The sequence below is a fragment of the Sapajus apella genome, unplaced genomic scaffold (assembly GCF_009761245.1).
Source record: "Sapajus apella isolate SASKATOON/1434 unplaced genomic scaffold, GSC_monkey_1.0 scaffold56, whole genome shotgun sequence".
Lineage (NCBI taxonomy): Eukaryota > Metazoa > Chordata > Mammalia > Primates > Cebidae > Sapajus > Sapajus apella.
Genome location: NW_022436996.1, coordinates 14,359,763 through 14,386,511, shown reverse-complemented (window position 1 = coordinate 14,386,511; position 26,749 = coordinate 14,359,763). Strand labels below are relative to the sequence as shown.

The 26,749-nt window shown below is 52.9% G+C and overlaps 2 protein-coding genes across 4 annotated transcripts in view; one reads left to right on the top strand and one right to left on the bottom strand.

The window, feature by feature from the left end:
* The window catches only part of ZYX (zyxin), a 10,207-nt gene extending 2,850 nt beyond the window's left edge, over positions 1-7,357 (top strand). For all 3 annotated transcript variants that reach the window (XM_032245162.1, XM_032245161.1, XM_032245160.1), the window contains 5 exons: positions 4,520-4,640; positions 4,790-4,959; positions 5,048-5,226; positions 6,119-6,239; positions 6,852-7,357. In XM_032245162.1, the coding sequence (XP_032101053.1) occupies positions 4,520-4,640; positions 4,790-4,959; positions 5,048-5,226; positions 6,119-6,239; positions 6,852-6,956 (696 nt within the window). In that variant the 3' untranslated portion in view covers positions 6,957-7,357. The remainder of the gene's footprint in view (positions 1-4,519; positions 4,641-4,789; positions 4,960-5,047; positions 5,227-6,118; positions 6,240-6,851) is intronic.
* A 17-nt stretch (positions 7,358-7,374) lies between these two features.
* EPHA1 (EPH receptor A1) lies at positions 7,375-25,772 on the bottom strand. Its single transcript, XM_032245159.1, has 18 exons — positions 25,614-25,772; positions 24,492-24,559; positions 18,278-18,559; positions 16,620-17,022; positions 16,227-16,382; positions 15,570-15,914; positions 14,971-15,098; positions 14,454-14,604; positions 14,098-14,194; positions 13,837-13,895; positions 12,906-13,031; positions 11,844-12,029; positions 11,645-11,706; positions 11,332-11,538; positions 11,044-11,193; positions 10,527-10,720; positions 7,861-8,016; positions 7,375-7,774 (listed from the first exon to the last, which is right to left on the bottom strand). Exons 1-18 carry the CDS (start codon positions 25,693-25,695, stop codon positions 7,696-7,698), a joined length of 2,931 nt encoding a protein of 976 aa, XP_032101050.1. The 5' UTR covers positions 25,696-25,772; the 3' UTR covers positions 7,375-7,695.
* Between the last annotated feature and the right edge of the window lie 977 nt (positions 25,773-26,749).

The window sequence follows — 26,749 nt, the reverse complement described above, 5'->3', positions numbered from 1 at the left end:
AGGAGTGCAATGGCACGATCTCGGCTCACCGCAACCTCCGCCTCCTGGGTTCAGGCAATTCTCCTGCCTCAGCCTCCTCAGTAGCTGGAATTACAGGCACACGCCACCATGCCCAGCTAATTTTTTGTATTTTTAGTAGAGACGGGGTTTCACCGTGTTGGCCAGAATGGTCTCTATCTCTTGACCTCGTGATCCACCCACCTCGGCCTCCCAAAGTGCTGGGATTACAGGCTTGAGCCACCTCGCCCGGCGGTTTTTCCCATTCTTGGTTCTTGTGTTAATCTCCCTGCTCCTCTGAGCACTCTTTCTGCCCGAGGGCTTGAAGATAAGTCAGCCCCAGTAAACATGGGCTGAGCCAGCATCCACCAAGTGCCAGGCACTGTGCTCTGTGCCCAGGAGACTGGGACACAAGAGGGAAGAGATCTCTGCAAAAAGCTCAGCCTTCAGGTGCCAAATGGACCTAGGATGGAATTCCTGGCTCAGCTTCTCCTCCCAAGTCCTTAGACTGGGCAAGTTAGGTGAACCCTGAGCCTGAGTTTCTCCATCTTTAACATTATGTACTCCATACAGTGGTTGTGAAGATTAGGTGAGCTAATACCTAGAGAGTGTTGGGTTCTGTATCTAGCACATAAATACTCAAAATAGAAAAGCTGTAATTACACAATGGTTCTTGCCTTGTAGTTCAGGAGGTAAGATCGTCCAATTTCTGGTGACTAAGATGACTCTGATGGTCATCCAGTCCAAACATCCATACTGATAGTGTAGATGTCTGCATACCCTCAGACACAGCATAGGAAAAAATGCCAGGGGCCAGCGAGCTTTGCAGGGACTCCCAATACTCAGACCCAGGAGTCAACTCGGGGCCTGGCAAGTTAGGAAAGGCTTCGAAGGATAGGCAGGACTTAAGAATCCAGAGAGGAAAGGGATGTTTGGAGAACAGAAAGTGGAAGGTTCCTGTGGGAAAATGATAGAATTCTACTTGGAGAGGCAAATGGGGCTGGAGGGATTAGGAGGTGAAGTGGCTCACCAAGGAGCTCTTGAGCACTGGAGAGTCTTTCATGATTTTTGAGTAGGTGTGGGGTGGGTCAGGAGGGCTGGTGAAAGCAGTGTCTTTGGAAGCTTTCTGGAAAGTTTCACCAGCAGGGAGGTGTATTCAAGGGAGGTCAGTGCTGTGTGTGTGTTCACTCTTGGGCAATAGTAACATTAGTTGCAATGAAAAATCAGCCCCGCATGTGAGCACTGTGTGCCAGAGCTGTTGGGAAGGCAGAGCCTCGGAGACTTAGCAAGCGATGAGCAATTGGAAGACAAGGCTGTGGGGAAGAGCCAAAAAAAATCTTCAGGGTGATTTGGAGATTGGGGGTATGGGTGGATGATAGTATTGCTGACAAAATAGAGAAGTCCAGAAGGGGAAATTGTTTGACGGGAAGAGGTGGGGTCCAGCTGTCATATGGTTGAGCAACAGGTCCCAAGAGGACTTTCAGCTGGGGCCGTCATTCAGTTAGAAATGCAGGGCCAGGTTTCAAGAGAGGGCCAGGGACGTCTGGCGTGGTGATGGGGCGCAGTGACACTGTGACACCGAAGGGTCAGGGTCAGAGCTGAGGAGCTTCCCAGGGAGTGCAGGGAGCAGGGACGGGGAGGTGCAGGAAGAAGAGTCCGGGCACACTTGGAGAAGAGAGCTGAGCTCTTGAGCGGGGGCGTTGGAGGGAGTGAGGACTCAAGGCTAGAGATTAGACTGTTGGGAAATTGGCAACAGTCTTGGGATGGCCCGTTTGTGCCCTGTGGTGGGAACACAGTGTGAGGAGCGGAGGATGAGTGGGTGGGGAGAAGTGCGGCTGTTGGTGGACCCTGGTCTTAAAGATTGGCAGGGAAAAGGAGGAAGGAGAGGACTGTGTCAGTGGTGTGAGTGTGGGGTGTGTGTGTGTGTGTGTGTGTGTGTGATGTGTGTGTGTGTTAGTGTGTGGGTGTGGGTATGGCATATGTGTAGGTGAGTGTATGTATGTGGATGTGTAAGCATGAATGTATGAGTGGTTGTGTGATGTGTGGTGTGATTGTATGTGTGAAAGTATGTGTATGTGAGTATGTGCATGTGTGAGTGTGGAGGCGTGTCTGATGTGTATGGTGTGTGGTTGTGTGTATATGTGTGAAAGTATGTGCACAAGCGAATGTGGTGCACAAACACACTTTCACACATATCCACACAAGTGGTGTGTGTATATGTATATACATGTGAATAGTGTGTGTGAGTGTGTGGTATTTTTTTGTTTTTGTTTTTGTTTTTGTTCAACAGAGTGTAGGCTGTCGCCCAGGCTGGAGTGCAGTGGTATGATCTTGGCTCACTGCAGCCTCCGTCTCCTGGGCTCCAGCAATTCTCCTGCCTCAGCCTCCTGAGTAGCTGAGATTACGGGCACTTGCCACCATGCCCGGCTAATTTTTGTATTTTTAGTACAGACAGGGTTTCACCATGTTGGCCAGGCTGGTCTCAAACTCCTGACCTCAAGTGATCTGCTCGCCTCAGCCTCCCAAAGTGCTGGGATTACAGGTGTGAGCCACCGCACCTGGCCTGGTGTGTTATATCTGAGTGTGAGTGTGCATGTGAGTGATGTGTGTGTGTGGTATATATGTGTGGATGTGAATGTATGAGGGGTGTGGTATTTGAGTGTATGTGTGTGATGTGGTTATGTGTGTGTGCATGTGAGTGGTGTGTAGGGGTACGTATGTGTGAGGATGTGAGTGTGAGTCTGTGGTGTGTTTGTGGTTTTCTCAGGTTGGGGGAGAAGGCTCAGGTACTTGTGTAACCCAGGGAAGCAGCTGACGGAGGGTGAGTGTTGTGGGAGAGGAGGGGCAAGTTGCTTCGGGCCCTGGAGGAGATCTTGGTGATGTCCCCTCCCCCTAGACGCATCCCAGACAGCAAGGACAGGGTGGCTGCAGTGTGGAGGGGAAGGACGATGAGGGAGGTTAAGCTGGCTGGCTTCCATGTTCTCAGCCATGTGCGAGTTGAGGTCACGGTGCAATTGAGGGGGTGAAGCTCAGGAGAAGGTGGGGGCTCAGGAGAAGGAGAGTTCTGGAACAGCTGTGGTGGGGACGGCAGGGCTGGAGGGCTCAAGGGCTCTGCAGTGTTGTGAGCTCACTCTGCAGTGTTCAGCCATCTCTCCACTGATTTCTGCAGCTTGGAAGCAGAAACAGGAAGCGGGTGGTGGTGTGACTTGGGGTTGGAGACTGGGCCAGATAGCTGCGGGTGGCTGCAGGTTCCTGGAGTGACAGTGAGCCTTGCAGGAGTAGATGGTCAAGGGGCCAGGCTGGAGCATGGAGGACAAAGTCCAGGAGTGGGTTGGGGGTGGGGGAACTAAAACTTTTCTGGGTTCACATAGTAGATGTGAATAGGGAAGAGGAGAGGCAGATGATGGCTGGCAAGGGACTTGGAGGTAAATGTGAGGTCAAGGGTGTCCCATAATGGAAGGTGACTGAGATGGAGGGAAGTTTGGCATTGGTGCAGGCTGGCAGAGGGGACAGTGCTGGACAGAGTGTCCTGATGAACAGAGATGCCCATGGGAGGTGATACAGATGAGGATTCTTTGCTTCTGAAGGACGAGCTGGGCTGCCAGGGCTGAGGGGAGAGGGGCTGTGGGAGGAGGTAGCAGGGGGGCTGTGGAGGTTCCAGGTGTTATGGGAATGAAGGCATCTGCAGGTAGCACACTCAGGGATGGGGCTGCGGTCCTGGGTAGGCTTTTCCAGACATAGAAAAGACCCACCCGTGCACGTGCTCCTGTGGGATTGTCTCCTGGCAGGGCTGGTGCAGGGCAGACAGCCCCTCCCGGAGTTCTCAGGGTTACTGGCAGCGCTGTCCTTAACATCCATCCCCCACCCCGGTCCCCGGGATCCCCAAATGGGAGGTTGGGCTGGTGTAGGAGGTGGCCTTTGGACCTTCTCTGAGGCTTCTGAGCTAGTCCAGAAGCCCTTCACTTGAGGGATGGAGTCTCTGTGTGGGGGTGGGGCTGGGCTCCTGCAGACAGCTCTGGGGGTTTAACCTACAATTCCTGCCTGTGTTGTATCCTCACGCTGACAGGGGCTGCTCAGCAGCAGGCAGGCCGGGTAGGTGTGTGTGTGCGTGCGTGCACGCCATTGCGTGCCCCTGTTCCATGGGGCGATGTCTGAGCATGCTCTGTGGAGTGATGCGTGGCCCTGGAGTGTCTGGTGCTTCAGTGACCCGAGCTGCTGTGTGCGTGGCCTCCGTCCGCTCAGTTATTCTGGCCTGTCTGTGACTGCTCAGGGGGTTTGGGCAAAGCGGGTGGAAATGTCTTGCTGGACGAGATCCAGGCTTAGATCCCCTTCCCCTGTTATTTGTGTGGTGCTGGGGGTAGGGGGGGTGGGGGGACAAAGCAGAAGCTTTCAGGGTCTAGCCTGAGCATCTGGGACACGAACTGGGAGTTAAGACCTTCTCAGAAGAAGCCGGGTAGGCTGGCCTGGGGAGTTCTGGGAGGCAGTGGCCCTTGAGAGTGTGAAGAAAGTGTTGGGATTGCAGGTGCGTTCCCCGGGGGCCCCAGGGCCCCTGACTCTGAAGGAGGTGGAGGAGCTGGAGCAGCTGACTCAGCAACTAATGCAGGACATGGAGCATCCTCAGAGGCAGACGGTGGCCGCCAATGGTGAGCCCCCCCCCACCAGGTCACCCCCACCCTGCCCCACATCCCGGTGGGGGCCAGGGCTGTGGCTCCACTCCCCATCTGAGCTGGCTGATCCCTCGCAGCCCTTCTTACTTCCTTTTATTTATTGCCATCTTCTCTGGCCTTCCCAGAACTCTGTGGCCGATGCCATCAGCCCCTGGCCCGGGCTCAGCCAGCCGTCCGTGCCCTGGGGCAGCTGTTCCACATCGCCTGCTTCACCTGCCACCAGTGCGCCCAGCAGCTCCAGGGCCAACAGTTCTACAGCCTGGAGGGGGCACCGTACTGCGAGGGCTGCTACACTGTGAGTCGGGCTGTGCTGGGCAGTCGGGCCCTGGAAGCCGGCTGAGGAGTGCTGGTTCCTAGCCAACCTCCTTGTGCTGCCTCCTCAGGATACCCTGGAGAAATGCAACACCTGTGGGCAGCCCATCACCGACCGCATGCTGAGGGCCACAGGCAAAGCCTACCATCCGCAGTGCTTCACCTGTGTGATCTGCGCCCGTCCCCTGGAGGGCACCTCCTTCATCGTGGACCAGGCCAACCGGCCCCACTGTGTCCCCGACTACCACAAGTGAGGACCTGCCTTCTGGGCTCCGGCCACACCTGGTCTGGTAGTCAGGCCGCTTGCTACCCTGGCCTCAGGACAGCCCAAACCCCTGGTCTTGCTTTCTGGTCCCATGTCCTATCTGTAGACAGCAGGGACCAAGTCATCTGGATGTAGCTGTCCAGGGGCTTTAGGCCTGGGCATGGAGTGGCTAGTCCCTCCCTCACCCTTGATGCACTGAGGCCTATTTTGGGTGTATGTCAGCATTTAGTGAAGTGGGCTAGAGTGACTTCATTTCACACACAGGCTGGGTTCTAAAAGTTCTTTTGGAGATCAGCTATTGGGAATACTGGTTTCTCCACAGAAACAGTGTTTAGAAGGTGGCTACTTTGTCAGGCTGATCCGCAGAACCTCAGTGCAGCTGTGGGAACTGTGCACAGTCTGACCCCCACCTCTGAGGGGTGTTTGGGGGAAACACTTTCAGGATTCCGGGGGTGGCCATGACTCACATCGCTCCACACTGCCAGGCAGTCGGGGCAGAGGCAGTGGTGCGTGGGGTCAGAGGACTGGTGGAAGGCAAGGGTCAGGGAACCAGGATGGGATGGGATGGGTGCTTCAGGGCTGGCTTTCTGCAGAAGCTGCAGTGTGAATGGGACAGTAAGGATGGACCGTGGCTGGTGTGTGGGAGAGTGACTCTCCCTTGCTTTGGAAGAGTGACTGGTGAGGCAAGAAATTCCCTTTGACGAGGGCCAGATATGGTGGCTCAGTCTTAGGCCCTTCTAGTGAGCTTCCTCCACCTAGAGATGCAGGGCAGAGGAGTCCCCTTCTTTGCTGCACAACCTGGGTTCTGCTTGCGCACACAGGGTTTGAAAGCCCTGGCCCCCCTGGGCTAACTGCCGGCCATTTCTGCCCCTCCCAGGCAGTACGCCCCGAGGTGCTCCGTCTGCTCAGAGCCCATCATGCCTGAGCCTGGCAGAGATGAGACCGTGCGAGTGGTCGCCCTGGACAAGAACTTCCACATGAAGTGTTACAAGTGTGAGGTCAGCCACCCCTCTGGGCTCCTTGTGCTGGCTCTGACCAGGAAGTGGTGGGAGATGCTGCTTACTAACTGGGTGGTGGAAATCACCAGCATTTAGCAAACAGGGCTGTGAGTTTGAGGGTGGCTCATGGTAGCACCCAGATCTGCCCTGCCCAAATGCTTCCTTGCCACGGCAGGAAAGGGGGCTGGGGGGCATCTGAGATCACTTTGAGTCATAGAGAAGCCAAGAAAGGGGACCAGCCAATAGGAGGGAAGGACATGGTGTTTTACAGTGGCAGGGGATAGGGAGTCAGGACCTGAGAGATCTTCGAATGGAGGTGAAGCAGGATGGGAGAGGCCCCCAAACCTCTATTTTATTAGGGTGGTGGTGGGCAGGGGAGCATGCGCCTTGGAAGCAGCTCTACCCACTGCTTGCCTTCTTGCAGGAAGGGCCTATTGGGTGACTGGAAGTGGGATAGGGACGAGGACTTGGGTGTGGCTGGAAAGTTTGATGACACCAGCTCTGAGCCACGAAGCATCTTTCTAATCTAAGAAGGAGCTGCACGGGGGTGGGGTGGCATGGAGCAGGGCAGGGGCCTTCGGTCCAGTGCCCCTCACCCTTCCTTCTTCCCAGGACTGCGGGAAGCCCCTGTCGATTGAGGCAGATGACAATGGCTGCTTCCCCCTGGACGGTCACGTGCTCTGTCGGAAGTGCCACACTGGTCGAGCCCAGACCTGAGTAAGGAGTGGCCCTCTGCAGACTGCAGCCCATGGCCACTGTGGACCACCCACACTGAGACCACCTGCCCCCACCTCAGTTATTGTTTTGATGTCTAGCCCCTCCCATTCCCAGCCCCACGCTAGCATCCCAGGTGCCCTGACCCTGGGCCCGAGGTTGCCTGGGGTGCAGAGTTCCCCACCCTGGGGTGTAGTCCTCGCCCATCCCACAGGGACTACCCACCGTCCTCCAGGACCCCACCTGAGGGGCACCAGGTTTAGTGCTGCTGCTTTCACTGCTGCACCCACACCCTCGGCCGGCCCCCGAGCAGCCTTTGTACTCCCTCCAGGACGTTCCCACCCTCTCCTGTGCTGCCAGGTTGTAGCTATAGCTACAAATAAAAAAAACCTTGTTTTCCAGAATTCTCAGTAGTTGGCTCTTTTGTAGTGCTTACTGCCCTCATGGGTGGGATGGAGGCAGAAAATCAGTTCCTGTTTATGTACAAAAATATATATGTGTATGTTTGTGTATATAGTAACCCCCAACTCCCTGCCATGATCACCTTGTTACTTCTACCCCCACCTCCCTTTTAAAACAAAGAGGTTTCTGGGGTGCAGAGCAGGGTTCCGAAAGTGGGCAGGAGCAGCATCGATAGCCTACGTCTGGTAGGCTGTGGAAAGGGATGCAGGGAGTGACTATGAACGACCTTGGCCTGTCCTTGCTCCTTGCTCCCTGATTGGGGGTGGGGTGAGAGGAGGACTCAGTCCTTGAATCCCTGAATACTGCAAAGAATTCGCTTCTGGTGCCCGGGCAGTGTGATTCCCATCTGCGTCAGGTCCCTGTGGGCAAGGAAGTGGGGAGGCCGTGAGTCTCTGGACGCTCCACCCCCGCAGTCCTCCCAGCCCAGACAGCCCCAGCTCCTTACTCAGCGGTCAGCTCCAGCACACACTCCATGGTGTCCAGCCCAGCCGAGTGGAAGTGCAGGATGTAGCGTTTCATGCGTATGGACTCGAGCCACTCAGAGACGCTCCGATACGGGATCCCATCTGAGCCGCTCAGGCTGGGTAGGCGAAGAGTCACCCTGTGCGATATGGGCTGCGTCAGCCTTGTGGTGGAACCGGGGCTGATCTGGTTGACCTCTGAGCATCAGCAGGAAACACTGAAGTTCGGTGTCTGGGCACAGAGATCATCTAGAGTGGATTCACCCCACCATTATCTGTGAGGCCACTTCCTGGCCTGTTTCCTGGTGTGCTCACAACAGCAGCTGGCTGGCAGTCCTGCTATGTCGACAGACCTAGGGAAGGAACTGTCCTGGGAGGTCCCAACAGAAGTGGACCACCAGCTTGTCCCCTGCTGGAATGGCTGTTCTGGGCACCTGACAGGGGCTGGTTAAGACATGGAAGTCAGCAGGGCAAGATGGCTCCCGCCTGTAATCCCAGCACTTTGGGAGGCTGAGACGGGCGGATAGCCTGAGGTCAGGAGTTCGAGACCAGCCTGGGGCACGGTGAAACCCCATTTCTACTAAAAATACAAAAATTAGCTGGGTGTAGTAGCAGGCGCCTGTAATCCCAGCTATTCGGGAAGCTGAGGCAGGAGAATTGCTTGAACCCAGGAGGTGGAGGCTGCAGTGAGCTGAGATCACGCCACTGCACTCCCGCCTGGGGAACAGAGACTCTGTCTCAAAAAAAAAAAAAAAAAAAAAAAAAGACATGGACGTCTCCTGTCTGAGAGGAAGCTGAAGGTAGGGGCCCTGGCACCTGGGTGTGGTCCTGCCTTTTTCCATAGTGGCCTCTTGAGTTCTGGGAGCAGTCCTTCCTCACCACCTTCAAACGTTGGCTGTTATTCTTGCACTCTGACACCCGCAATACAATGAGTGTTCCTGTACTAAAGCTCGCCAGAGCCAAAAACCATTAGCAAAGTAAATCTGCTGGGGGAAAAATATCCAGCATTCCAGAAAGATTAGCACATGCAGTCTCCAGTGTATGAGAGAGTTGTGCTCCAAAAGATAGTTTCAAAAGTTGGAACTTAGAACATGTTTTCTCCCAGAAACAAGGTTATGTATGGTGGTTGGATGCAGAGGCCAGTTGGCCAGGCTGGCTACCCAGCAAAGCACTTAAATACAGCCTTGTCTGTTTCCCCCACCTGAGCCCCCCATCCCCTGCCCATCAGTTCATTCTCTACATTCAGGCCGTATTTTTGGTAAAACGCAACTCTGACCACATCCTCTCCTGTGGACAGTTTTTAAGAATTGGTTCGGCCAGGTGCAGTGGCTCACGCCTGTAATCTCAGCACTTTGGGAGGCCAAGGTGGGTGGATCCCCTGAGGTCAGGAGTTCAAGACCAACTTGGTCAACATGGTGAAACCTGGTCTCTACTAAAAATACAAAAATCAGCTGGGTGTTGTGGTGGGCACCTGTAATCTCAGCTACTTGGGAGACTGAGGCAGGAGAATCGCTTGAACCCAAGAAGGGGAGGTTGCAGTGAGCCGAGATCATGGCATTGGCCTTCAGCCTGGGTGACAGAGTGAAACTCTGTCTCAAAAAGAAAATAAAAAAAATAAAATAAAAAAAGAATTGGTTCTCTGCACTCAGGGTAAAGTCCAAGCTTCTCAACAGGGCTGGTCCTCTTTGTGTTGACTCTGGTTGTCTCTCCAGCCTCATGACTATTCCCAAACACAAAGCTGCAGTCATCCTACACTGTCTGCAACTGCCAGCCCTCAGCTCCTCCAGACTAGCCATGTGACCCAGGAGCCTTCCCAAATCTTGCAAGGCTGCTCCTGCCTACCCCACCCCAGCCTGGCTGCCCAAGCTCCCTGGAGCAGGTACCGGGTCACAAGTGCAGCTGTATTGGCCAGGTGCGGTGGCTCATGCCTGTAATCCCAGCACTTTGCGAGACTGAGGCGGGCAGATCACGAGGTCAGGAGTTCGAGACCAGCCTGACCAACATGGTGAAACCCTGTCTCTACTAAAAATACAAAAATTAGCCGGGCGTAGCAGTGGTGCATGCCTGTAGTCCCAGCTACTCCGGAGGTTGAGGCAGGAGAATCGCTTGAACCCGGGAGGCAGAGGTGTGAGCCCAGATCGTGCCACTGCACGCCAGCCTGGGAAACAGAGTGAGACTCTGTCTCAAAAAAAAAAGTGCAGCTGTATCTCTAATGTCCAGCAAACAGCTCGCACCAATAGGTCCTACAAACGTCATGAATGGATGACCCTTTCCTCCACATGCAGAAATTGTTCTATGGAAGGGGATGTATCCCAAGACCAGACCATAGCACAACAGAGTGGGATTGGCAAGGATGGCTCCATGAGTGTCCTAGGTGAGGCAGCCTGAGAAGGGAAAAGATGGGGACCCCCCCCAGCCCAGGTGAAGTGAGGGAACTGAGGCCCAGCTGTAAATGATTTTCTGCAAATATGAGTAATCTAAAGCTGACCTCTTGGGCTCTACCCAAGGGCACATACACTTGGACTTGCCTCATACACTGGACTTGGTCCAGAGCTCCCCAGGCCCAGCACTCGGAGGATGTGGCTGAATGCCCATTTCCACTCTCCCTGAGCTGCCTCCAGTTTCCCTAGTCCTTCCCCAGCATGGTTACCTGGGGTCAAAGTTGGCAATGGTCCGCAGGGAGTGGGGGTTGGCAAGCAGCTGCTCCAGATGTGCCTGAAGCTTGTGGAAGTGTGGCCGGCGGGCACTGTTGTATGCCCAGCAGTTCTTCATGAGCTCATAGAGAGGGGCAGGGCAGTCCACGGGAGGGGGCAACCGGTACCCCTCCTCAATGCTCTTCATGACCTGCAGGGCGGGACAGGAGGATGCTCTAGAGTAGCAAGCTAACCTGGAGGCTGATGTGAAACTGATGTTCACAAAAGATAATTGCTCCTAGGCAGGATGGGAGGAGGTGGGAGGACCAAGGGGGGAAGATCACAGTGAGAGGATCGGGGTGGGAAGAGTAAAGAGAGCAGGGCATGAGGTGAAGGACCAGGAGAACCAGGAGTACAGAAAAACTGTGGGTCATGAATAAATAAAGATGTTTGCAGGAAAAGGCCATGGGAGGACCTTGGGAGGAGACAGGTGTGCGTTGGAGATAAGATGAGGAAGACTATTCTGGGGCTTACCTCCTGATTGTTCATCTCCCCATAAGGCTTGTCCCCAAAACTCAGCACCTCCCACATCACAATCCCAAAGCTCCACACGTCGCTGGCCGTGGTGAAGATTCGCTGGGCAATGGCTTCAGGGGCTGTCCAACGGATAGGGATCTTTCCTCCCTAAGAAGGCACGTGGGTCAGGGATGGAAAGCTATGGCGTCCACCTGAGCACAAGTCTGTGCTTCTATACACGTGACTATATGACTAGCACATTATGGTGCAGTGGGAATGTGCATTCGGTTTGTACCAGGCTCTCACCTGGGTTTCGTACGTGCCATCAAAGTCATTCAGGAGGCGAGTCAGGCCAAAGTCAGACACCTTGCAGCACAGGTTTTGATTCACCAAGATGTTCCTTGCAGCCAGGTCCCGGTGGACATACTTGCGATTACTGAGGTAGTTCATGCCAGATGCTATGCCCTGCAGCATGGCCACTAGCTGCCCAGGGGCCAGCTGGTCCTCCCGCTCCTGCAGCAGGGTGGGTGGGTGAGTCAGGGGATGGGCGGGGTCTCCTCTCAGTGCCCAGGGTGCCACGGTGCATTCCCCTCCCCAGCTGGTCCTCTGCCCTCCTCACCCTCAGGAAGGCATCCAGGGCTCCATTCTCCATAAATTCTGTGATGATCATGATGGGCTTTCCTGAGACACAGAGCACACGTATCACACTCAGAACCAGGCTTCCTGCCCTTGGCCGCACATCCTCCCTCTACTTTCAGTGGTTTCACTGCTCCTTCCTGCATTTCCCGTCCCCAGCTAAGGGAGACCGCTCCTCATACTCTTTGTGACGACGCCTTCCAGATGCAGAATGTGTGGGTGGCTAAACTGGCCCATGATGGTCGCCTCTCGAAGGAAGTTCCACCACTGGCCATCTGGGGATGTGTCTTTTAAGGTCTTAATGGCCACAGTCTTGCAGTCCTGGCTGGGGAGCCTCAGGGTCCCTCGATACACTTCCCCAAACTCTCCTGGGTAGAAAGAAAACAAGCTGTGGCCTGATGCACTGCCAGGCTCCCCCAGGGGGCAGGCAGCAACCCCTCCAGTTCTCCAGCCCTTTTCTTTTCTGGAGAATCAGAAGTGTGGAGTGCCCTTCCTGGGACAGGATGTGGGCTGTCCTTCCTGGGGAAGGTCAGAGTCTGGAGCTGGAGTGCAATGCCATGACCTAGTCCCCACTGTCTCCCAGTGCTTGGACAGTTCTTGGCTCACCATAGGTGCTCAGTAGTGCAGGGTGAATGAGCCCTGTGCAGCAGGACTGGGCCGTGCTCATGAAGGGCAAGCCAGTCCAGGGCTAGTACCCAAGTGACAGGGACGCTGGCTATGGCCACCTCTCTTCTGTGAGCTCCTCTGATCCCAGCTTGCCTGGCTTGGCTGCACAATTGGCAAAGACAACGCCAAGCTTTGTTCTCTGCTGAATCCATTTCCTCTGGTGACCCAAGGGATCAGGGCAGCCCAAGGACACAGGACCTCTGATGGGGTGGAATGCCAGGCTAGGGAGGGAATGACTCCTACATTTGGGCATCATCGGAGAACATCCGGACCCTCAGCACAGCAACACCTCCATGGCTGAAGATGATGTGTTTAATGCCCTTTATCAGAAACTCCCTAACTATAGAAACAAGCGTGTAGGAGGCAGGGGTTGCTCCAGGGCACCTGATGAGGAGTTTTAAACAAGAACACAATAGTTCAAAGAGGATACAGAGCAGAGCAGAGAGTGAATGCATCTGGAAACTCTTGGGCCAGGGAAGTCAGCTGGGCTCCCCAGGGAGGTGCTGGAAGGAAGGGGCCTGAGGGCGGCTCTGTGCTGCCCCACAGAGGGGGCCTGCTGTGACGCACGGCAGGATTACCTTCACCTATGACAGTGTCTACCATCAGCCAGGCCGGATCAAGCTCCTGGGTAAAGTCCAAGGCTCCCTGTGCAGGGTCCTCGTATGCCTGGAGGTCCACATAGGGCTTCAGCCACACCTTGTCCTCTGTGGGGAGAACAGGGGGTCAGGGAGTTCGGACATCAGGGCTCAAGAGTGTGAGGGTGAGCAGGAGGGGCCAGCAGCAGACCTCACACTTCTCCACACCTCCGTTTCCCAGGAGACTCCTGTTATGGCTGAGGTGGGAGAAAGTCTATCCTTAGCAACGAAGCCTCTCTTCTCCCTGTCTGTGCTCAAAGCTCCCCTGTCCTCAATCCACAAGGTCCAGGGTGGTGGCCAGAATCCACACCCGAAGAGCATATTAGCTGCTTGAGTTGCCCAATCTTCTCAGTGTCCAGTCCCCATACTGCTCCGGTCGGTTGCACCTCGTTCACATTCCCAGACAGAGCCACGCCTGGCTCCTACCCCGGCTGCCTGGATGGACCACTCACTCTCCCTTCTGTGGGGCACCTAATGAGGTGACAAGCAGGAAGCTCACAAGCTTCGCAGGATGTCGTCAATCGTCCTCCAGCCTGGGCCTGGCCCCCAGGATGGGGAGGGCTGCCCAGAGTGGCTGCCCAGGGTGACAAGACAGCAGCAGCAGCAGCTAATGGACACTAACAGATAATCACATCAGAGCCACTGGGGGGCTGTCAGTACAAAGTTAATTAACCAGAATTAATTAGGTAACAAAACACAAGAGCTCTGGGGACAACAAACCCCACATGCACCCCCAGAGGTGGCCTAGCAAATGTGGGTCCCTTGATCCCTTCCCAGTGGCACCTCCCAATGCGTGCACGCACACACACACACACACACACACACACAGGTGTGCACACACATGTAGCAACACATGCAGGTGCACACAGCTCACCTCGATCCACATTGGTGACACGGTCACGCTGCCTCTGCTGCCGCCGCCGCTGGGCTCTCCTGTAGGGGTTGGGGATAAGCTCCTTAGGGCCCCAGGACCACCTCAGGGGTCTGAAAGGCTCTGGCTGAATCTTCCCCAGAAATGGGAAGTAGTGCAGAATGGGTGTGAGCTTTGGTAGCAGGGGATGGGAGGGTAATTGGGGTTGCGGTCAGGGGCTTCTGACCCAGGGCTGGTGGTTGGGGAGGGGGCAGGAGCTGGCACCTGGACCGGAAGACGAGAATCCCAAGCAGCAAGGCTGCACCAAGCAGCAGCCCGAAGATGACGGCCACGATCTCTCCTCCGGTCAGGCCCCTGGACACTGTGGGCGCAAAGGGGTGAGGAAGTGTGGGGGCTCACGGTCCATAGGAGGGAGGGGGTTAAAGGGCAGGGCCCTGGGTACACCTAGGGTCAGGTATCTCAGGGAGTGTTGGGTTGGTGTCTGTCCCCTACCCCCGGGAGAAGGGAGTGTGGGTGCGTGTGTGTAGAGGAAGATGAAAGGTCGCTACGTGGAAATGGAGCTGAGTTGCCTCAGTGGGACGACAGGTGTGTGTGTTGGGGCAGAACACAAGATACGACACCTGGTGGGCTGGTCCGAAACTCATGATCAGGGGAGAAAGGGCCAGGACCCAGTGGGGTCAGCATTCGGACTCTGACGATGTACGTGGTGTCAGGCTGCAGCTCTGTCAGCAAGACCCTGGGTTCTACAACCATCTGGTGCCGTTCTTCGTCCTGTGGGTTGGACTTGCATTAAGTGGGCAGTGCTGAGCCAGATCCGGGTAGATGTGATGGACAGCATGAGAGCACGTGGGGAGGGGCACATGAGCTCTGGCTCAGTGGGCTTTCAACCTGAGTATCCCAGAGCAGCGGACACACACATGCAGAGATGTTTCCAGTAGAAGGGATTGGAGCACATGAGATGGTTAGATGATCAGGGCATGTGAGAATGGTTAGGACAGGGTTCTTCAAAGACTTTTGTCCTGAGAAGGCCACACAGTAGACTTCGGGTGAATTCCTCCTACCCCACACCCCAAGCTAGGAATGTTGGCATGTGCCTGGGCACAGACACTGGAGACCATCTGTCAGTGGCATCCTGACCTGGTTCAGCACGTGCAACTCGTAGCTCAGGTTCCCCCCAGGGCTTCGGGGCCGGGACCCTGCCCAGGTCAGCTCCAGCTGTCTCGGTTCTTTCTTCACCAGTCTCAGAGACAGGCCTGACAGTGACTCTGAGGATCCGGAGGGATAAGGTCAGATATAGAAGGAAAAGGAAATAACCTTTGTAACTTTTCCTTCTTTCCTTTTTCTTTTTTTGAGATAGAATCTCACTCTGTTGCCCCGGCTGGAGTGCAATGGCTCGATCTTGGCTCATAGCAACCTCCGTCTCCGAGGTTCAAGCGATTCTTCTGCCTCAGCCTTCTGAGTAGCTGGGACTACAGGCCTGTGCCGCCATGTCCAGCTAAATTTTTGTATTTTTAGTAGAGATGGGGTTTCATCATGTTAACTAGGATGGTCTTGATCTGCTGACCTTGTGATCCGCCCACCTCAGCCTCCCAAAGTGCTGGGATTACAGGTGTGAACCACCTCGCCTGGCTTCCTTTGAAACTCTTCAATTGCTTCCTACCCATCCATTTGTCCCTGTGGTCTTAAGCCCTTCTGTCTCCGCCAGGTCCCTGTCCCAGCCCCTCCCAGCCTCTCACCTGCATGCCCCATGCTGATGCTGAGTGAGGTACTGGCATGGCCAGAGCTGCCCAGCCCTGACACTCCATTCTGGGCTTCAACATTAAAGGTGTAGTTGGCGTAAGGTTCAAGGCCATTGACACGCACCACAGGTGTGGTGAGCCCCCGGGCCCCCGGAGAGAAGTGCACGCCTCCCCCACAGGGCTGGCAGGGCCCTTCATCCTGTGCTGTGTCCTGGCACTGGAAACACCTCACATTGTATCTGACATCCTGGCGTCCCCCCATATCTGCTGGGGGTTCCCAATGCAGGGAGAGCTGAGTCCCTGATGCAGAGAAGCTCAGGTTTTGGGGGACCGAAGGGGGACCTGTGGGAGAAGAGGAGCCATCAGTAGGAGCCGACCTTGCTGTCACCCAAGCTGCTGATCCCTGGCCTCTTCCATCACCCAGTCCTTGATGTCCTCTGAAGTCCTCCTGGGGAAATTTGATTTCTGCTGGGTTTGACTACATTTCTGCATTCTTCTAGGGAGAGCAGGGGACCAGGGCAGCGACTAGAAGTGCCTGACACCCTGAACTGTCTCCAATATCTGACAAGCTCTGGAAAAATCCAACCCTGACAAAGTCTCAGGAAAGATCCAGCCCATCCCTCCAGATGGCCATGCCCCACACCCTGGACTCACGTGTGCATGCCACCTGGGGGCCTTCCCCAGAAGCTCTGTAATGGCCACTGTCACAGGTACAGCTGGTAGCGCCCTCAGATTCAGCTGTGCTGTGCTGGGGGCACGTGAGACAATGGGGTGTGTCCATGTCCATCCGGTAGGAGCCACTAGGGCAGGCTAGAGAGAGAATGCAGCACAATAGTGGTTCCGTACATGTTTTCACAGGCGGAACCACCACCACCCCTTCCTGCCCCAATCCCTTCTACCAGAAACATCTCTGCATGTGTGTGTCCGCTGCTCTGGGACACTCAGGTTAAAAACCCACTGAGATGGAGCACTGGCCTCCTTCCCTGCCCGGGTACTCCTGCAATCCTCCACAATGGTTCCTTAGGTTCTCACCACCTCCATTCTTACCAACGCATCCCTCGCCACTGCCACTTTCCTCAAAGCCAGGCTCACAGTGGCAGCGTCCCACAGGCACCAGCCACTCGCCATCAGGGCTGCAGTGCATGCGGGGTGGGCCTGAGGGCCTGGGGCTGGCCCGCGCATGGGGCAGGCAGGTCCCTGCCACTTCCACCAAACCAGCAGGGCCAGGTAGAGTGTCAGGGAATTGGGCCAAGCCATTTAGGGTCTCGGGACAGCGCTGGTAGAAGACCCGGACAGACACCAGGGCCACACAGGCACCCGGGTTGTGGAAAGCAAGGTAGAGGCCACGGCGGGTCAGGCGGCCCAGGGAGCAGCGCTCCACATTTAGCTTCACGGAGCCAGATGCGAGGTCTCGAATGGTGAAGCTCTGGTCTGCAGCCACCGTGGTTACCTGGGTAGAGGGTGGGAAAGAAAGGGGAGCGATGGCAAAGTCCTGCTTCTTTCCCACATAACAGAAACAATCGTTTGCTTAGTACTTTACACAACCACGAACAATGAGTCTTGTATATGTGAGGTGCCAGGCTAAGCATTTTATGTGCATTCTGCTATTTAGCTCAAGAAATCCTCTTATAAGGTAGTATGGCTTATTGTCTCTACTTAATAGATGAGGAAACCAAGGCTAATAGAAGTTTAAGATGTTATACAAGACCACACAGCTACCAGGTCATGGAGCTAGGCAATGCAACTCTACAGTCCATAAAATTTCTACTATTCAGAGGCGTTTCCAAACCCAGTGCCAATAACATGATCAATTATAGAGCATGTCGTTATCAATTTATTACTAGAACAAACTTTACCACATTTTCTCTTTGGAAAGAAACAAGAGCACATTCTATCATAAAATGCTCCTGACTTTTCCACATCCCAGTATGCTTTCTTGAGTAGGAAAGAAAGGGATGCGTTAGAATGCTAGCCTGCAGGGAACTGTCTTGCTACGTGACTCCAGCCATACTACGGGAGTGTGTTGCATATGAACATCGCGGGTATTGATAGGCAAAGTCTAGATACTTCCATGCTACACCTCCCTCCTCCACTGTGGCATCCTGGGATGTTAGTGGATGCTTATAAAAGCCTCTAAAATAGATACAGCTGGCCCTATTATTGTCACTATTTTATGACTACAAAACAAAAGCTGGAGAGGTTAAATGACACTCCCAAAGTCAGGCCACGGCAGGTAATCAAATCTAGCCCTTATGATTTCCAATGCCACATTCTTTTTTTTTTTTTTTTTTTCTTTAGAGACAGGGTTTTGCTCTGTCGCCCAGGCTGGAGCAGCACAATCATAGATCACTGCAGCCTCAAACTCCTGGGCTCAAGAGATCCTCCTGCCTCAGCCTCCTGAGTAGCTGGGACTGCAGGTATGGGCCACCATGCCCAGGTGATTTTTAATTTTTTGCAGAGATGAAGTTTTGCTATGTTGCCCAGGCTGGTCTCAAGCTCCTGGCCTCAAAGGATCTTCCCAACTCAGCTTCCCAAAGCACTGGAATTACAGGCATGAGCCACCATGCCCAGCCCTCAAGTGCCAAATTCTTTTCATGGTTCTACCTCTGCACCCTTTTCCTGTCTCTGCCACCTTCTCTGGCACCCAGTAAGGAGCCAGGCAGGGATCTGCACCAGGACTGAGATGGCATGGAGGGACGCAGCACCTTATGGAACAAAGGCCGTCGGAGCTGAATGCCCACATCATGGTCACTCTCCATGTAGAGAAGGTTGAAGGTCTCCTTGCAGCCCAGAGGCCCAGCTCCCCCAGGGAAACTCTTGCAGTCCCGCACAGTAAACTGAAGCTCCACATGGACACGGGAAGCCTCCTCCCCGCGGTAGATCCAATTGGAGCGAAGCCAGTGGTCAACGTCTCCTCGTCCTTGCACTGGGCAGTCCTGGTACATGTACAGGGGTGTCCCATTCAGCATCTGCTGCCCCTCACTCCACTGCAAGAAAGGAATCAGAGTCAAGGACCAAATCATTGCCTGCTCCCCAAACCCTTGGTTTTTAGAGCTGATGGAGAAGCAATGGGTGTCAGAGCCTCTCATTCATGCTATTTGTCCTGCCTCTCCCCACCCCTCAGCTCCAGGACGGTAGACTGTTTAGGGTTGAGGATTTATTTGGATATAGGATGGGCAAGTCAAATGTCCCTTAACATCCCTAGTTGAAACTGGTCCCTTCAGTTAATGTAGTCCAGTTATTTTATCAGTAGAGCTGTCAGGTACCCCCATGGCAAAGCTCATTCACAAAACCCTCCTGTTTGTTCAAGAGAAATTTATGAATTTTTTTGTTTTTCAGAGACAGGGGTGTTGTTCTGTCTGCAGTGCAGTGGTGTAATCAAAGCTCACTACAGCCTCAAACTCCTGGGCTCAGTCTCCCAAGTAGCTGGGACTATAGGTGCGTGCCAACACACTGGGATATATATATATATTTTTGGTAGAGATGAGGTCTTGCTATGAGATCTTGCTATGATCTCAAACACCTGACCTCAGGCCATCATGCTGCTTGGCCTCCCAAAGTGTGTGAGCCACCACAACCAACCCAAGATTTATTTTTAATTATTAAAACCCCTTAGCTTTTGGAGGGTAAGAAAAAACACAGAATTGTGTAGGGGATTCTCACCCTCTCCAATATTTCAGATAAAGCTATTATCAAAATCAACAATTGATAGATTTGGCTGGACTTCTTTATATTGTTTAGTCTGTGCCCCTTAACTTTTTTTTTTTTTTTTTTTTTTGAGGCAAAGTTCTCGCTCTCTAGAACAGGCTGGAGTGCAGTGGCATAATCTCGGCTCACTGTAACCTCTGCCTTCTGGGTTCAAGTGATTCTCCCACTTCAGCCTCCTGAATAGTTAGGATTACAGGCATGCACCACCACACCCTGCTAATTTTTTGTGTTTTCAGTAGAGACAGGGTTTTGCCATGTTGGCCAGGCTGTTAAATTCTTTTATATGAAAAAAGAACTCTTAAATTTCTTAATATTAATGGCAGGCACTAACATAGTGCTTACCATGGCCCAGTCACAGTTTTAAGCACTTTCCACGAGGAAACAAAGGCACAGGGAGGTCAAGTGACTTGCCAAGGTACTCAGCTATGAGAGGCAGAGCTGGGACATGAGCCAGGCACCCTAGGCTCCAGAATTCATGCTCTTAATTATTATGTCTCTGTGTGCTTCTTGTGAAAAGTCAAAGAGTAAAGACTTAGAATAGCTGGGCGCGGTGGCTCACGCCTGTAATCCCAACACTTTGGGAGGCCGAGGCGGGTGGATCACGAGGTCAAGAGATCGAGACCATCCTGGTCAACATGGTGAAACCCCGTCTCTACTAAAAATACAAAAACATTAGTTGGGCATGGTGGTGAGTGCCTGTAATCCCAGCTACTGAGGAGGTTGAGGCAGGAGAATTGCCTGAACCCAGGAGGCGGAGGTTGCGGTGAGCCGAGATCGCGCCATTGCACTCCAGCCTGGGTAACAAGAGCGAAACTCCGTCTCAAAAAAAAAAAAAAAAAAAAGACTTAGAATAAAGTTTCATTCCGTCACCCTTACCCTTCCACTCTCATTCCCAGAGGCAGCCATGCAACGATTTGTAGCAAAACTTTCCAGACCATTTTCAGTGCCTCCAGAGAAATGTCTGAATGTTCCTGAGTTTTGCTTTTAACATGGGATCATACAAGTGTTATTTTGTAACCTACTTTCTGTTTTCACAAATAATAAGTTTTTGAAAGATAGCCACAAGTGTATATAGAGCTATCTTATTTTTATTTTTTTAGCAATCCATAAATAATACTGCATTGTAGAGAAGGCCATAAGTTATTTAGTTATTCACCTATTATTGGACATTTAGACAGCTTCTATTTTTTTTTTTAAGAAACCATGTACAGATTAATGTAAGATTCCCATGGAACTGTTATATCAAAGGGTAGATATACTACAAATTTTATAATTGTCAAATTGTCTTCCAAAAAAGATTTATCAATTTACACTTGCACCAGCAATGCAAGAGGCGTCATTTTCAAAACCTCATCAACATAGAATATTAATAACCTTTTTGCTTTTTGCCAATCCCAAGGTCAAAGCACAGCTTCATACCGTTTTAATTTACATTTCTTAGAGGAGGAGGTTGTATATTCCTCTTTTGTTCATTGGCTACTTATATGTTTATGCAATTATCTGCCTATAACCTTTGCTTGATATTCTATTAACTTTTGATTATTCATTTGGATGAGTTTTTAACATATTATAGACATGAATCATTTGCTTCAAATGTATGTTTCAAATATTTTCTCCCTGTCTGCCATGCCTGTTAGCTTTGCTAATGATGTCTTTGATAGTAGACATACATTGTAAATTTCTTACATAATAACATCTATAGTCTTTCCCTTCATGATTTCTGGGTTGTATGCTTGGCTTGGGAAATTTTCCTGTCTCAAGATTATAATGATCTATATTTTTTCCTAAAATTTGTGTAGATTGGCTTTTAGGTTTAGATTTTAGTTTCCTTAGAATTAATTTTGTGTATAATGGAGAGATATATCTTTATCTTTTTATTAAATAATTACAAATGTTTAATTGTTAGTTTATTCACTAGTTGTTACTTTCCATATTGATTTGCAATTCCAATGCTATCACATACTAAAATCTCACATATGTGGGTTTGTTTTTGGACTTTCTATTCTGTTCCATTAACCTGAGTGATCTTGTGCAAGCCATATGTTTGAATTATAGCTGATGGTTCTGATATCTGCTCATCAGACAAGTCTCCCATTTTATTCTTCTTCAAAAACTCTTCTCAACTATTCTTATTTCCTGTCAGAGAAATTTTTAAAAGCTCCATTGACATTTTTGTTGCAACCCCATAATTTAATGCAGAATAGATTGAGGGTCTTAGAAAGTTCAATTTCCCTGGGTTTTTACCATTCCATGATAATGAGGGGGCCCTCATTTCTACCTTCAGCTCTGGGAAAATGCAAACAAAAAAAAATCGTTAATACAAAATTTGGGGTGAGGTGGGGCAGAAATAGAAGCTGCTATGAGGCACATATTTCTGCACTATGTTAGGGAGTTCAAAGATTGGGCAAAGGGTGTCTAAAAGGCAAGGAAGCTGGAATAAAAAAGGCACCAAGAGTCTGCTCCTAAGGCAGGCTGTGCTGGGGAGCCCAAGTGGAAGGCATGGCAGGGGTCAGGTGGACAGGGTGGTGGGTGGTTAATGTGCAGCTCATTAGCCAGATTGCTGCCACTGCAGCTGGAGCCAGGAGCAGCAGATGTTCCCAGCTGTGACTTGCTGCTCCCAGTTCCAGCAGGGACAGATGGGGGAAAACCAGCTGTCCAGGATCAGCAGTCAGGATCTTTTTGCCTATCACTCAGGCGCTACTGGCTGCCACATGGGAGCATTCTGGACCCAAACACCTGCTGTCCAGGATCAGCAGTCAGGATGCTTTTGCTTATCACTCAGGCGCTGCTGGCTGCCACATGGGTGCGTTCCGGACCTGAACGCCTGTGTGTGCGGGCGTGTGTGTGTGTGTGTGTGTGTGTGTGTGTGTGTGTTTTGAAAAGATGGAGAGAAGGAGGGGGACAAGGTAGATAGTGGGAGTATGTGACTGCTGGCTGTCTCGTTGCCCTTCTAGCATGCAGGACTGTTTTGCCTGAGCTGAGAAAGAGGCCTTACTGCCATTCAGTCCAATTAGGGAAGAGTTATTTGGGTGGACGTGTCAAGGGCCCAAGGAAGGCCCATGGGAGCCAGCAGATGGACCTGCAGCTATCATTGTGGGTGACTAGCTGGTTTATGAAATGTCACCTATTAGGGCTGGTCTAATACAAGATCTTCCAAACGGCCCCTCCTGGAGGATCCACTGTGGTTTAGTCTGTTAGCTCTAATTACAGGCCACTCTGTGGGAGAACAGAGAACAGAGCCAGGACTGTAGGACCCAGAGGGAAAGAAAGCAAGTAACCCTGACACCAGAGACAGAGGCTGGATTCAAGTCTCAAGTACTTGGGTAAGGAAGGAAACCCTGAGAGAAGGAGTTCCAGAACCAGAGTGTAGATGCTCCAGCGACTTAGGCAGCCCCCTGAGGTTCTGTGGCCAGCTGTGCTGCTGGCAGAAAGGGTGCTGTGAATTGTAAAATATATATATCTGGTCTTTGTCCTCATTTCCTGGCAAACAACTCCTAAAGCCTCAAAATCCCCAAAGTGACAAATGTCTTTTTACATGCTAATGAGCTGACTGATGGGGAAGGGAACTAGACTGGGCTGGGGGAGGGCTGGTTGGCAGAAGACAACCAGCCTTGCGACTGGAGAGTCGGGACTTTCAGCTCCAACCCCAACTTCCAGGGAAGGTAGAGGGGCTGAAGGTTGAGCTGAGAACCAATGGCCAATGATCTAATTAATCATGCCTATGTATTGAAGCCTCCATAAAAGCCCAGAAGGACAGGGTTTAGGGCTTCTGGACCACAGAGCATTATTTGGTTCCTGCAGGGCGGCTTGCCTCCTTCACATACACCTTGCCCCATGCAGCTATTGCATCTGCTGTTCATGGTATCCTCTGTAATATCCTTTATAATAAACCAGTAAATGTAAGAAAATGTTTCCCTGAGTGCTGTGAGCCATCCTAGCAAATTAATTGAACCTGAGGAGGGGGTCAGGTAAACCTGTTTACTGCTGATGGAACAGAAGTATAGGTGACAACTGTTACTTGTGATTGGTGTCTAGAGTGGGGCAATCTTGTGGGGCTGAGCCCTCAACCTGAGGCTGTCTCCAGGCTATCTCCTGCGGCCTGGGACACCCATCAGCTGCAGAATTGGAATGGGTGGAGGGCAGGAGGAGCCTGCTTCTGTGAGCCAGGAGTGGGCAGGGTGGACTGGGGACCTCAGAAGGGATTTCGTGGGTAGGGAGGCTCACCTCCACTGTCAGAAGCCTGCTTTGGCCTGACCTGGCCAATGATCAGTGTAAGAACTCAATAAGATTAGAGGACACTTAGCTAGTGTCCACTGAAGAATCTGCCACAGAACTGACTGCAGGTGGGAGGAATCCCCACACACATTTTGGTGACCACGGGTCACAGAAGTGATTTGTGTTGAGAGTGCAGTAGGAAGAAACTGAGTTTGGTTTTTCTTACATCATCAGAGGTGCTCTCTGCATTTGAGTCTGAATATGCCCTCTGGGACTCACCCCACAACCTGTTCACCGGGCCTTAGGAACATCCAAGGAAGGAAGGGAATTGGAACAAGCTCTGACACTTTCAAAAAGCTGGAATGCATGGTGTGCCTGGAGTCTGCCTGAGGAGGTGCGGAGGACGAGCTAAGGGCTCAGAAACCTCTAGGGAAGCAGCTTTTAACTTTGGAGGAGTCAAAGACCCTTTGAAGAATTTGATGAAAGCTTTGGCTGGCCTCTCTAGGAAAAAAATGCTCACATACATATACAGAATTTAGAATACACTTTCATGGGGTTTCCCCCACCCCCTGAAGCCTATCAGTGCAACTTCATTGGGATGAATGGGTCTCAGATTGAGGATGCCTTTCTGACTTTTCTGTCCCTCCCCCAGCAAAGCACTGGCCGCAGCCTTCAGTCATCCTCAGGATGGCACATTCTTTCCCAGGGGATGTGAGCTCATCTCCCACTCACAGGCATCAGTTGGTATTCACAGTACTCCCCAGTATTCACTGGAGGAGCCAGGCCATTCAAGTGTTCTTCTTGGGGTGAAGTCTGACCCCCCCTACCCCATGTCCCATTCAGGAGGCTCTGACTCAGCCTCTTCTCCCCCTCCCTGAGGAGATACTTCCAGTTTTTCCTGCTCTTTTCTCTGTTCCTCCACCCACCTCTCCACCCCATTCCCCACTGGCCTTCAGCCTCTACTTTTCCAAGATCCTTCCCTTCCCTGACACTTACCCCATCTTCTGGGGGATCCAGCAGCCAGCCCAGCTCTCCCTGTGCCTTGCTTGTGTCCATCAGAGTAACTGAGAGTGGGGAGAAAAGAAGCCTAACACCTCTGGGGGAGGAGGGGCCCCTGTAGCCCACATTCCCCATTCTGGGGCTCCAGCCCCAGTCTGCAACATCCTGTTCCTGAAAGCTGTGACTTCCTGAGGCTTAGGGGAGAAAAAGGGCTCAGGAATGAGGAGTGAAGAGCTCAAGGGATTTCACTCCTCTTTCTGCGTGTGAAGGAAAGAAGGCAGAATGAGAAAAGGGTTGGAGTGTTGGGTCTTTGACCTAAGTCAATGCAGGAAGAGCAGCCTCACAAGGCGCTCAGTCACCCAGGCTGCTGCAGTCTGGGGCACCCATCAGCTGCAGAACTGGAATGCGTGGAGGTCAGGAAGACGTGGGCAGGGTGGACCCAGGACGTCGGAAGGGGTTTCATGGGTAGGGAAGCTCATCTCCACTGTCGGAAGCCTGCTTTGGCCTGATTTGGCCAGTGATCAGAGCCGTGAAGTGGGGATAAGAGGCACAGCTGCCTGCCTGGGAAGTGGGGCGGGGGGCGGGGGGCGGGGGGCGGGGGGTGGGTGGGTGGGATGGGTAGTAGGGCCAGAGAGGGTGTTCCCGCTTTCACGTGGAAGGTTCCACTCCGACAACTGGGAGCCCCTGAGGCGTCGGTCCTAACCCTTCTCCCGGAGGCAGGTTTCTCTGTCCCTGGCCTAGGTTGGTAGGAGGCGACTTCCCACCTTCAACTTCCAAGGGCTCAGGTCTCTGGGGTGGGCACCTGAAGCTGGGACTGCCTGGGAATGCAGCAGGGGTGCGGGAGCAGGTGCTGCTTCCTGGCAAGCGTCAGGAACTCCCTCTCCACTCCCAGGCCAAACTGCTGGTCTGCGGGAGTGGGGGTGACTGACCCGGGAGAGCAGCCGCTTGGGGTTAAAGACCAAAGATGGGCCTGGCCAGTCGATAGCCGGGCAGCCGGGCACAGCGAGGGAGCTGGCGTGGGGCGCGGGGAACGGGGCCTCCCGAGGAATGCCGGCTCCTGCAGGGGGGTGCCGGCCGGGCCCCTGGGTGGGGTGGGGGCGCGAGGGCGGGGATCGGTACCTTCCTTGGCGCGCGCCCCCGGGGACAGCGGGGCGCAGAACAGCAGCACCAGCCCGAGCCCCAGGGGCCAGCGCCGCTCCATGGCGCCGGGCCGGGACCTGGGACAGTGGCCCGGACAGCAGGGCCAGGTCGCGAGGGACTGGGCGAGCCGGGCGGGGGCGGGGGGCGGGGCCAGCGCCGGGGGCGGAGTCCCGGCCTCACCTGGTTCACCTTCTTAAAGGGACAGCAGGGCAGGAAAGAAACTTGCTAGACAGGTAATTAAATTCCAAAACCCGAGACGTCTTGACCCGAATGAGGTTGCGGGCGCCGCCTAGTAGGTGGGATTAAGAATTGACGAACCCTTAATTCGTCAGTTAAGGGTAGGGAGCTGGGGAGAGATAGCATGGGGAGAAATGCCAGATATAGGTGATGGGGAGGAAGGCAGCAAATCACACTGCCATGTGTGTACCTATGCAACAATCTAGCATGTTCTTCACATGTACCCCAAAACCTAAAATGCAATAAAAGAAAATAAAAATAAAAAGAATTGACGAACCCTTTCCCAATTCTAATCCTAAACACAACCCAGTCTTGATCCAGCTTTTGACCTAATTCTACCTCTTACTTGAATTACACTTCTATGTTCCTCTTTCTCTCTTTCTGCAGAGCTGAGTAATAGGACCAGGGAAGGCAGGTGTAAGAATCATATCCTCATCCTCTAGTAGGGGAGGCTTTAAATGACCACAGTCCAAGGTGGGTTACAACCCGCAGTGAAGCATCTGGAGGTTAGAAGAGGAAGCAAGCCCAGCCATCAGGGCACATTAGCTGAGTATTCAGGGAGAGCTGGTGTGACCTGGGATTTCAGTGGCAGAGATTGGGAAAGGCACAAGAAAGGGCCTGAAGGCGGGGAGCCTCAAGGTGCGCCCAGGGAGTGGTGAATAGACCAGTTTGACTGCTGGGGCACAGGATTTGTCTTGGGAATCAGGGCAGAAAGGCAGGTGCGGGCCAGAGCAGTGTAGGTCTGGGTAAACAAGCGAAGGAGTTTGAACCTTGCCGTGCACTTACACAGCAGGCATGAGGGTCTCGTTAAGGTTCCAGCCACAGGTGGCGGAGAAGGATATTTTAACCCTTTCTAGTGGTGTCAAGCCACATGCCCT

Bases quoted from the DNA above. Each gene is read 5' to 3' on its own strand.
- EPHA1 (XM_032245159.1), bottom strand. From the start codon at position 25,695: ATGGAGCGGCGCTGGCCCCTGGGGCTCGGGCTGGTGCTGCTGTTCTGC. The intron at 24,560-25,613 runs GTACCGATCCCC...CCCCACTCTCAG, and splicing joins GGGGGCGCGCGCCAAGGAAG to TTACTCTGATGGACACAAGC. The intron at 18,560-24,491 runs GTAAGTGTCAGG...CCTTTCTTGCAG, and splicing joins TGGATCCCCCAGAAGATGGG to TGGAGTGAGGGGCAGCAGAT.